Consider the following 12,364-nt stretch of genomic DNA (forward strand, 5'->3'; position numbering starts at 1 on the left):
TGTAAATGCTTTATATGTGTTGCCTCATTTTTAGCCCTCACATTTGGTAGGTGCTGTTACTGTCTCAGTTCTACAAATGAAAAACGTATGGTCTAGAGAAATCAGATGATGCCCCCACTGCAGGGACACATGTAACTAAGGCAGAATTGGGTTTGCAAAGGCCCATGTTCCTGCCTACTGCACCACACAGCCTCTGGTGATTTTGGGGACCCAGCAACAAATTATTCTGCAATTTGGGGATGCTATCTTAGGGAAGAGCTAGGACATTTGCTTTTCCCGGCTGTGGTTTCCTTTAGAGAGTTGTTCTGTGACTGTATCTGCCGGTCCCTCCAATGCCATGGGTGCTGTTTTCTCTGGGGCTGCCATGTAAAGTGCTTAAAAAGTGCCTCTTACTATTGCCACCTAACTGGGGTGCGCCCTCTCTTAATTTGTTCTGCTTGTAACCTTGAGGATGGTTTATGGTGCACGGGCAGAAGCGAGGCAGGAGTGGAATCATCCATTGATTTTGTACCATTTCACACTACACCATCTACCTAAGCAGTAGACTACTAAAAGTAGACACTTTTTAGACTACCTTGCAGATTTTCCATGTCCCCCATTTGGTTGCATGTTACATTACATAGTCTGTATCATTTACTCCTTCGCTATTGCTATGTTTGCAAGTGTCCTCTTTTTTTAGCCTAATGGAAGTAGTTTCTAAAAACCATCTATTTTCCCAGTGCTAGAAATCAAGTCCATAATCAAGCACATTATTATTCCTTAGCGTGATTATGTTGGAGAGGAGATTTGAGAGATAACTGAATGATTTTTATTTTATTTTTGTGTAAGCTTTTAAGTCATGGCATTAGATAGAAAATAACCATGACAATTTTTCATTTACACTTACTGAATCAATTTTGACTGCTCTTATGGGTGTTTATCACAACATTTTGTTACATCATTTTTTTGTTAGATTGTTCCAACATCATCCTGGGTGTGTTTTGGTTGGATTACAAGCCTTTTTAATTAATTTATTTTATATTCAGTAAACAGAAACTTTTCTGTTGGAAAGGTAAGTTATTGGTGCAGAAATTTGTCTTATGATCAGTTCTATACTCTAATATTCTCTTGAGAGAAGCCAAAGGTTGTGAAGCCAAAAAGTGACCTAAGCACGTGGTTTTCTTTCCAGCCCTTCCCTGTACTTGGTGGATCTCACACACGGTGTTAGGTGGCATTAAAGAGGGAATGTCCTGCATTCTGTCCAAATAGAATCATGCCGGAATAATCTGAGCATATTTTACATGTGATGTCTTTTTTTTTTTTTTTTTTGACAGAGTCTGGCTCTGTCACTCAGACTGGAGTACACCAGCATGACCTTGGCTGACAGTAACCTGTGCCTCCCAGGTTCAAGTGATTCTCCCACCTCAGCCTTCCAGGTAGCTTAGATTATCAGCACACACCACCATGCCCAGCTAATTTTAGTAGAGACAGGATTTCAGCATGTTTGCTGGTCTTGAACTCCTGACCTCAGGTGATCCTCCCACATCGGCCTCCCAAAGTGCTGGTATTACAGGCATAAGCCACCGCACCTGGCCCCTGGTGTCTATTTCTTACTGACCCTTTTGTACAACCGTTTTTTCTCCCTTTGGATTATAATACCATGGAGTTTTCTAATAAAATTTGGGCGTCAAGATACAGATTGTCTTCTCCTTGGGTCCCACCCAGAGGCTTTGGAATGACGATAGAAAGCAGTTCTGAAGCTCCCTTCCCTTTGGAGCTTCTGAGCAGGATCACCTGGGGCTAACTTTAGCTGGTGATGTTTTACGTGAAAATTCAATGGTCAGCAGTCACTGCTGAGACGTTCTGAAGCCAGCTTTGAAAAAGGAGAGGGGACACATGTGAGGATTAATATCTGAGTTCAGCCCCGTATACCCCAAGTTCTACAAGCAGAGGGACTCACTCTGCCTTTTACTGGGACACACACCTTGTTTTTCAAGGATCTGAACATTTTGTGGGAGTAGAAGGGAAAAGATAAAACAGATTGCTACTATAATAGCTCTCTTCATATCCTGCAACGATTCTCCAAGGCTAACAGTAAAGCTACACCAGTAGAATAAAGAATGAAAACGCAACCGCCTCAGCCTCCCAAAGTGCTGGGATTACAGGCATGAGCCAAAGGTCAGGAGTTCGAGACCAGCCTGGCCAACATGGTGAAACCCCGTTTCTCCCGAAAATACAAAAATTAGCTGGGCATGGTGGCAGGTGCCTGTAATCCCAACTACTCTGGAGGCTGAGGCAGAAGCATTGCTTGAAGCCAGGAGGCATAGGTTGCAGTGAGCCAAGATCATGCTATTGCACTCCAGCCTGGCCAATGAGTGAAACTCTGTCTCAAAAAAAAAAAAAAAAAAAAAAAAATAGTAAAAATAAAAATAATTTTAAAAAGAATGAAAATGCTATAAATGTTCATAAATTTTAAAAAAAGAAAATCTTTAGGGTGTTGTAGGTAGATTGATTTAAAAATATAAAACTTGGAGTATTGAAAAATTCCTCAACAGCCAACAAAAATAAAAGTACCAGTTTCTCACTCATGTTTTCCAGTGCTACCTGCTCCCACCTCTCAGATAAGCCTTCTCTCCTGTGCTGTGGCTGATTTCAGCTGCATTTATTTATTCAGCATTTATTTCTAGCATATCACCTCAGAGAGCATACATAGAAATGGCCAGTGTTGAGTATGCAGAATGAGCTCTGTTCTGAGGATTGGGAAGAGCTGAGACCTCGTTCGGAAGGTCAGATGATAATGGAGAGAAAGATCCATAAAGAACATGACATAGAAAGGGTGATTTGTGAGTCTGCTCTTTACGTCTTTTAGCAAAATGCTTAAATAAAATTAATAGAATGTGCCAAATAGAATATCGTCAAATACGCAGCAGCACTTTTGCCATTTGCAGCGGTCATTTCCATTCATGGCTGAAAGGGAATTGATTATCCATCTTACTATGGGACACAAATTAGAGCGGTGCTAAGTAGAATCTTTAAATGGTTAGTTTTTTCAGCCACGTTAGATTACTCTGTTTGTCTTGCAAGCTTTTGTGTTCAGAATTTCATGATTAGAAAACTGAAAATAAGTGATAATCAGATGTGTTTTCGTGTACATTTCCTACCATCCCTTAAAAAAAGAATATTAGATTACGTAAATGGAAATATATAAAGAATCAGGAAAATGTTCACCCAGGCGCAGTGGCTCACGCCTATAATCCCAGCACTTTGGGAGGCCGAGGCGGGTGGATCACCTGAGGTCAGGAGTTCGAGACCAACGTGGTCAACATGGTGAAACCTCATCTCTACTAAAAATACAAAAATCAACTGGGCATGGTGGTGTATACTTATAATCCCAGCTACTCGGGAGGCTGGGACAGGTGAATCATTTGAACCCGGGAGGCGGAGGTTGCAGTGAGCCGAGATCGCCCCATTGCACTCCAATCTGGGCAACAAGAGCCAAACTCTATCTCAAAAATAAATAAACAGGCCGGGTGCGGTGGCTCACGCCTGTAATCCCAGCACTTTGGGAGGCCAAGGTGCATGGATCACGAGGTCAGGAGATCGAGACCATCCTGGCTAACATGGTGAAACCCCGTCTCTACTAAAAATACAAAAAAATTAGCCAGGCATGGTGGCGGGCACCTGTAGTCCCAGCTACTCGGGAGGCTGAGGCAGGAGAAAGGCGTGAACCTGGGAGGCAGAGCTTGCAGTGAGCCGAGATGGCACCACTGCACTCCAGCCTGGGCGACAAAGCAAGACTTCATCTCAAAATAAAATGATTAATTAATTAATTAATTAAAGATTCAGGAAAATGGTCAAGAAGAAATGATACATGTACAAAGTCTCACTGAAGTTTGCCTGTAATGTGAGAGTTAAATGACTTCAGCGTTGTCACTCCTGCCTGAACCTGTGTGATCTTCTTCTTGGTAAAATTAATGACTGCAGGGTTTTAGGTGAAAGAACACAGAAATCTTAAAGTATTCTCGTCAATGTCAAGTTGCAAGTAGGAAGCCCTGTAACATGGTTTCCTCTCCCAGTGTTGACAAAGCAGTGTGGAAGACGACCCCAGTAGACAGTACTGCAGCACTGTTTTGAGACATGACCCTGTGAATGAGCACTCGATGTCAGTTAGTGATCAGGATATGAAATCGCTGTCTCTGCTTCTCACCTCTCATCTCTTTGTGCCATCAATAGGTTTTTGACATCATCAGCACACTGACAGACCACTTAACTTTCTGAAAACCAAATACGCTTTTAACTACAAGTTCTGATTCAGATCGCTAATTTCTGTTCATAAATATAATAACATGATTGAAACACCTCGTTCTATTGCTAAATATCTGATAGAAAATTATTAGCTGTTTAACAATATTGTCTGCTAATAGAAGGTTAATACTCTCTAATTTACAGGTATCAATGTGGGAATTAGGGAAGTCAAATAACTTGCTAATGGTTTCTATACTTAATGGATATAAGCCTAATTTTAATGAAGTAAATAAATGTTGGTGTTCTAAGAATTTAGAACATTGGTAGTTTGCTGCTGTTGTAGTTTTTGGATAAAGCAAAGACATTTCTTTGTAATGTCGATAACCAGCGTTGTTCTTATAAAGTTTAGGACTTTCATTTTGTAAATAGTCTTTTTTTTTTTTTTAGTATATTGGCTACTAATTTATTTATTCATTCAACAAATATAATCGAATGCCTGCTCTGTTGTACTGAGTTCTCTGCTAGGAACTGGTCAGAAATACTTAAACGAGAGGCAGCATGTCCACTGGAAAATCTACCAATACAAGCAGATGGCACCCATGAACATTTTCTCATTTTCTTCTTTTCAGTGCAATGTAAAATGTTTTAATACAGCAAAACCATTGTAAAAAGTAGGCCAGGTACAGTGACTCATGCCTGGAATCCCAGCACTTTGGGAGGCCGAGGCGGGCAGAACACATGAGGTCAAGAGTTTGAGACCAGCCTGGCCAACATGATGAAACACCATCTCTACTAAAAATACAAAAATTAGGGCGTGGTGATGCATGCCTGTAATCCCAACTGCTCAGGAGGCTGAGACAGGAGAATCACTTGAACCCGGGAGGCAGAGGTTGCAGTGAGCCGAGATGGCGCCGCTGTCCTCTATCCTGGGAGACAGAGCAAGACTCCGTCTCAAAAAAGAAAGAAAAAGAAAAAGTTCTTATATTGTGGGGGAATGGGGAATGTACTCATTGGGTACAGGGTTTTACTTTGAAACAGTGGAAATAGTTCAGAACCAAATAGAGGTGATTATGGTTTAAAACATTATGAATGTATTAAATGCTCCTGAATTGTTTACTTTAAAATGGTAAATTTTATGTTACTTGAATTTTGCCTCAATACTTTTTTTAAAGTTCATGTAGTTTGTGGTTTGTTCCTGTTCATATATTGGTTTGACTTTATACCATATACTAGAATTGGGAGGTATCTGAGAAGTCTAGCTCAGTCCCTTTCAGGTCTTTTTTGTATCTTTTGGTAAAACTCGAAAGTTTTTTATTTTCCTTTTTTTGTTTGTTTTTTTGTTTTTATTATTGTTGTTTTTGAGATGGAGTCTCACTTTGTCATCCAGGCTGGAGTGCAGTGACGCACTCTTGGCTCACTGTAACCTCCACCTCCTGGGTTCAAGCGATTCTCCCGCCTCAGCCTCCAGAGTAGCTGGGACTACAGACATCATCACACCTGGCTAACTCTGAAGTTTTAAAAACAAATCTCAAACATTTCTTGTTGAGGTTATCCTTATTTATTTTTCTTAAATTATGGATGGGTTTTTAAAATATTTTTAAATTGTTTATTACTGCTACACAGAAGAGCTATTGAGATTTGACTGTTTCATTTATATTCAACTAATATACTTATTAACCTGATTTTAAAATAACAGTGGTGTTTTTTCAGTTTTTCTAGGTTTATGATAAAAACTCTGTAAGCTGATATGAATACAGTTGACTTATTTTCCCTTGGTGATACAATAATTTAAAAAGACCCTTAAATTGAGTATTAAAGCTGAGCTTTTGTATTCTTTGTCCATTAGGAAAAACAGGGATGGATTAAATACTTCTAACTATAATAATTGTATTTTCTCTTCCTTTTCCCTAGCATATCTTATTTTGATCCTCTGGTAAAGCCCTGGCTGTTTGTGTATTTTTCCTCTGCATTTTCCTCATCTACATATGTAGATGATGGTGTAGACAGCAGGATCAGAGGGAGATCAGAGGCAGCTGGGCTTCCAGCTTAGGGATTGGGAGCAGAATGAATCCCATGGTAGGGGATGGTGCAGGGTAGGTGTGAGACAGGCTGAATTTGGGAGAGAACTGGCTGTCTGCCTCTGTTCACAGATGACCCTATCTTTAAAGGTAAGGCAGGAGACATAGTTGTAGGGAGGGGCTTCCCATGTACTTATCATGGTCCCTGCATTTGAGCTCAGATCCTCACCAATGCTTTTGCGGTGTTGACGGCATACCTAACTTTTTGTATGTCAGTTTGTATAAATCAAGAATAGATTGATTTAAAAATATTTCTGCAGGAGTGTTTAAGAATGTACATGGGATATGCAATTTCTAAACGCTTGATGGCCTTTGAGTGCTTGAAGATAAACAAAGGCATTGTGACTTGAAAGTAGTAGCATTTTAGAATGGAAGTTCCGCCTGAAATGTGTCTGAGTTAAACTATTTTCAGAAATGAGGACGCGTGCAGCCCGTCTCTGCAATGAAAAGCCATTTCCCACTGATTTGATCACACTCTTTTTTCTTAAGCCCTGCTGCTTCCCATATTCTGTGCTTGGCATGGTCATTAGGGACTTCCGCCATCGGGGGTGGGATGCTCCTGGCTATTCCCTGAGCTATACTTACCCACAGCGTAGTTCTGTACATTTCCTGGCAGTGTGTGGCGTGTACATGTAAGTGGTAGGACTTAGGGAACTCACATGATAGGCAGTGCTGTAGAGGAGGAGAATCAGCTGGGGTTGCTAGCTTTTAATTGAAGTTTAGTTGGAGGTTCAGTGAGGTGAGACTGTTATGACAGATTTCAAAATGTAATGATAGGAAAACGAGGTGGGTTCATCAAAGTCAGAGTAAATACAGAGCAACGGCTCAGCAACTCAGCGTGAAACAACAGCTACAAACCCTGAAAAAATACAGAGTAATTAAAATGTGCATTGTGCAGCCCTCCTTCTCAGTGGGTACCTTTCCAAGGAAAGCAATAACTTTATTGTGAAAAATATAAACACGAATTTGGAGACGTAAAGTACATGCATATTTTAATCTTGTTTATAAACATGGAAAGTTTTCAAAATGTAAATATAATCACAGCACACAACTGCAGCTGAAACCGGGTTTGAGAAAGACCTCAAGAAGGTAAAAGGTCCCCCAGATCCCCCAACCCCAGCCCTATCGATCTACCTACCTTTCTGTATATTTGGAGAAGATGAGGTGGAATTCCAGTCTCCTCATTCTAAGGACACAAACCCTTATCCCTTATTTTTTAATATCACAAATGGGTGGTAGGTTTGACTTTTTCTCTCTACTTCCCCTCTCCTCTCTTCCCCCTTTGGTCTACACGTGTGGTGTTGGAGATTAGCTAGTGAGAGGCAATGGTCAAGCACTGAGTAATTTGCCACATGGAAAGGAGGAGGAAATTTACCCCAATACTCTCTGCATTCTTTGATTTTCATGCTGTGATCATGCAAGTTACCTCAACATGAGCCAGCTCTAGGGATTGGGCTGAGGGAGACAGCATGAGATAGTAGAGAACTCAGTGAGCTGGTGTTGAAATGTGAGTGGATTCTACCTCAACTGTGCCTTGCTGCCAGAATGATTTTTAGACAGAGCCCTTCACTTCTCTGAGTCACAGTGTCTCCATCTGTTAAAGTCATTGACTTGGCCTGAAAGGAGCTCCAAGGTTCTTTCCCATTCAGATTTTCTATGATACTGTAGCCTATGGATTCACCCCAATCTAAGTGGGGTCCTGGAGATTCAAACCAATGTGGTACTCTTCTTGAGTCCCCAGAACATTTCTCAGGGTTCTGAAAAGACTCAAGAGGCTCCTCTGCCAAAGATTGTCCATGCTGTAATTTAAGGCCAGGACTTCCTGAGACTGTTGTTAAAAGTCCCTGATCCTGGCCTCATTTCTGCTGCCTCCTTAGCTTTACAAAGGGCCTTCCTAGTAGGGAATGATGTCTGTCCAGACCATCAAGGCTTGTGGTTGGAGCTGCCATAGAGATGACTTAGTGTAAAGAGCCTACATCTGTGTCTCCAGTGATGAGAGAAGTGTCTAACAGGGCATCTATCCTACATTTCTCTCTCAGTGCATTTCCTTATTAGAGTAGAATAGTTGAAATTTATAGGATTGTAAGACAGATAGTTATAAAAGCAACCTGTCATTTATATACACTACATCAAAAGAAATTAAAGTGTGGTATTCAGGGAAGCTTAGCTTTAAGGATTCAAACCCAAAGTTGAATCTGAAGAGTCTTTTTAGTATGCTGTTATATCTGGATGATTCCACCAGGAGGACCTGAGGTCAAGTTTTTTTTTGATTAATTGTTTTATGGTAGAAAACAGAAAGCACATTGAAAATTCAGCATTTGCCCTGCCAGCATGTTACACAGTAGGAAATGGTTGGGACTTAGAAGTAGGATAAGAGACATGATTAATGATTCTGTAGGTTTGACAGTAGATTTTCTAACTCAGACCACTCATTCCCACCATGAACGCCAAAGGAAGTCTTTCTTCCAATGACCATCAAACCCTGGCCCGACTGAGACTTTCCTATATAACCTTTGTAATGGTTACCTCAGGCTTCCCTGGAAGAGGATCAGGTTCCAAAAGAGCTCTCTAATCTAGTTTTATCAGAGTGTGGGAATAGTGACGTTTCCAGGGCAGTCCCGGGGTAAGGAATTGGGAATGGGAGTGAAAGCTTGTAGTAAGTGTGTGGCCAGCTGAAGCTCTGGGGAACACAGAAGGAAGGATGAGTATAGGAAAGGGTGTGAAGTGTTAGTAAAAGCACTGGTGTCGTGACGTTGAACACTCTTTTTCTTGGCTTATAAGGATAGATATGCATGTTATCTTCATGCACTACTCGTAATGGTGGCTGTGCCTTGCACATTTTGTTGTTGGTCTTTTAATGATGAGACTAGAATGAAGCAAGAAGATAACATTCCTGTTTTAATGAAAATTCACCAAATAATCCACAAGAAAATAAACTTCACCTAAAAGTCCCCAGACGATTGTATCAAAGACCTGTACGAAAGAGCTAAAACTGTCTGTAAAACTCTTGAAAGAAAATAAACATAAAGGGAAATTTTCATGGCTTGAATTTAGCAATAATTCATTTTCTTAGATAATGATACTCAAAAGCTCGAACAGCAGAAGAAAAAACAGATAAATTGGACTTCAGCAAAATTAAAGTTTTGTACATCCATGAACACTGCCAAGAGTGTGAAAAATAACCCATACAATGGAAGAATATATTTGTAAATCATATACCTGCTAAGGGTCTGATACCCGGAATATACAAAGAACTCCTATAACAAAACAATGAAAAGACAACCCGATTACAATGTGGTTAAAGTACTTGAATAAACATTTCTCCAAAGAAGATAAACAAATGATCAGTAAACACAAGATGCTCAGCATCACTAGTCATTAAGACAGTGAAGATCTGGTGGCTCACGCCTGTCATCCCAGCACTTTGGGAGGCCAAGGCGGGCAGATCACGAGGTCAGGAGTTCAAGACCAGCCTGGCTAACATGGTGAAACCCCATCTCTACTAAAAATACAAAGATTAGCTGGACATGGTGGTGGGAGCCTGTAATCCCAGCTACTTGGGAGGCTAAGGCAGAAGAATTGCTTGAACCCAGGAGTTAGAGGTTGCAACAAGCCAAGGTCATGCCATTGCACTACAGCCTAGGCCACAAGAGCGAAACTCAGTCTCAGAAAAAAAGTTCAGACAGAGATTACCGTGTGGTAACTCTGTGTGGCCTTGGACAAGTCGTGTAAACTTTCTGGACCTAGGTAGAAGACTTGGATAAAACCCTTAATTCTGGGTAGGAGAAGGTCTTGATCACGTGCGGGACCTTTTCAAGCCTCATGGATCTTCCTTCACTTTGGTGCCTTACTCGAGTGAAGGGTAGAGTATTTCAAAGGAAATGTTCTTCCCCAGGACAAGGAATGAGCTGGCAGACACAGGGCACAGAGAGTGTGATGGCACGGTCACTGGTAGAGCCTTTGTAATATTGTTTAAAGTCCTAGTGCTGATTCTGATGAGCCTCATGCCCCTCAGAACTGCAGGAAGTAAACTCATTCAGATGGTCTTTCAGTTTTCTGCCCATCAAACCAGTAAACCAAGGCTCTGAGGGTGGTGGAACTACCAGACTTTTACTGAAGCGGCAGCAACAATTGTGGTACTTGGTAGGCCCACGGCGTGTATTTGGTGGATAACTTGGATCCACCGTTGTAGCAGAGGCCACAGTTTCCGCACGTTAATGACTCCCAAGGTGGATGGAGCTCATACCTGCAGGTCACGTTCTGTACCCCTAGGAGCCCATCCCGGGGAAGGGGTGTGGTTGGACGGGCCACAGTTGAGCCTCTAAGGTGTGTATGTGGTGCTCCAGCCGGAGATGGGGGAGCAGCAGCCACAGTGGGAGCTGGCTGTTAGGGAAAGGAACCTGTCTGCCACTCCCAGGTCAGGCATCCCCTCAACCTGTAACTCGATGGATTTTTTTTGGCAGGGAGGGCCACTCATTTGAAACCTTGCATGTCTTCTGTGTGGTCATCAATCTATTCCATCAGGCTTAATTTTTTTTTTTTCTTTGCTTTCAGGAGAGTAGATCTGGAGAAACCAACAGCTGTGTTGAAGAAATAATCCGGGTAAGATAATTCTTTAAACAGTCTTATCCATCTGTGGGACATAGACTCTAAATGGGAAGGAAACCTGTGGCTCCCTGATAAAGGACACTATAGTTTGTTGTTTGATGTTCACGTTTTCTGAGAGTGGTCATATAAGCTTTGGAAACAACACTTCTGTTAGCAGTCTAGCAGCTGCACCCCCTCTAGGCACCTCTGCACAGGCGGAGGTGACACCCTATTAAAGTGATCAGCTGGAAGACAGAGGAGAGAATTTAGATGAAAAATATGCTGGTGCTCTCATTTGGATGCCCCATTTATCACCCTGCTGTTTAAAAGCATCCTTTAATAGTCTGTACTTTTTTTTGAGTCAGGCAGGGGTTGCCTGGTTATTTTTCCTGTAAACTTAATTGGAATCAGAAGCACTTGACAAAGAGGTAATGTTGAGGATCTGGAGCTCTTATTTCTCTGTTGTTCCACGTGTTATTCTCCCTGTCACCCTCTGCGAGCCCCTCCTTTTCATCACCGTTGTGGCTAGTGTGGGTTCCCTCCCTGAACCAGTTTCGTGCCCAGCTTGACTTAGGTTGGGCTGTTCTGCCACATCAGTGTTTCCCCAAATATTCAGACATATAATAAGGATGTCGTCATCAACCCATATTTTCCTTCACTCATATTTTTTCAGGGGAGTTACCTAATAATTTATAGTTCTCAAAAAGCTGATACTACACTGGGCAAAACACCAAGACAAATTAGGCCAGATGGTATGGAATTTCACTGTTAAAAAAAAAACTTTATTTTCATTTAATATGGTCCTTTCTTTTGGACATCCTACACACTTTTTTTTTAATGCTGGTGAATTACAGTAATATAATTACTTGGGTTAAAATTTTACATTAACAACATTAAAAAGCAGAATGTTTTTCTTTCTGGAAAGCATTATTTCATAAATAAGTTGCACGTTGACCAGAATAACTAATTGAGGTGTGATTTGTTGAATTCGTAATGATTTTTTTTCTGGCAGAGATTTATAGAGAAAGCAATTGTCAAAACAGGCAGCTTCATTTCTGGTATTTAAGTATATGTTAAATAAAATACATAGTCTATTTTATATCTATATTGTCTCTGTTCTGGGACTTTGTTTCCAGTAAAAGAACAATCAACGTAAGATGCTGATACAACTTTTCCTGTTTTTCTCTTTCAACATACTTTCATGTTTGCAGTTCACGTATTCCATTTTTAAGCCATCTTCCTTTGATTGGTTATGGTGTTTATGTCCTCAAAAAAGGTAATACCAGAACACACCAATCCCCTCTTTGGTTTCCCTAAGTAGAAAAATTCTACCTTCTTATTCTCTCTTGGCCCTTCTGAGGATATGGAAGAAATCCGTCCTTTGATGTTCCTATTCTGTTCTCCGTACAAGGCTTGGAGTTTGAATAAAGACTTGAGTAATTCACACACCAAAAGGATAGAGTTTAGGTAAAGCA

At 41.0% G+C, this 12,364-nt stretch overlaps 1 protein-coding gene across 3 annotated transcripts in view; it reads left to right on the forward strand.

The window, feature by feature from the left end:
• AFF3 (AF4/FMR2 family member 3) overlaps window positions 1-12,364 on the forward strand; it is a 630,275-nt gene that overhangs the window by 298,403 nt on the left and 319,508 nt on the right. For all 3 annotated transcript variants that reach the window (XM_023211385.2, XM_023211386.2, XM_023211387.2), the window contains one exon: window positions 10,857-10,904. In XM_023211385.2, the coding sequence (XP_023067153.1) occupies window positions 10,857-10,904 (48 nt within the window). The remainder of the gene's footprint in view (window positions 1-10,856; window positions 10,905-12,364) is intronic.

Source organism: Piliocolobus tephrosceles, chromosome 15 (assembly GCF_002776525.5).
Source record: "Piliocolobus tephrosceles isolate RC106 chromosome 15, ASM277652v3, whole genome shotgun sequence".
NCBI lineage: Eukaryota > Metazoa > Chordata > Mammalia > Primates > Cercopithecidae > Piliocolobus > Piliocolobus tephrosceles.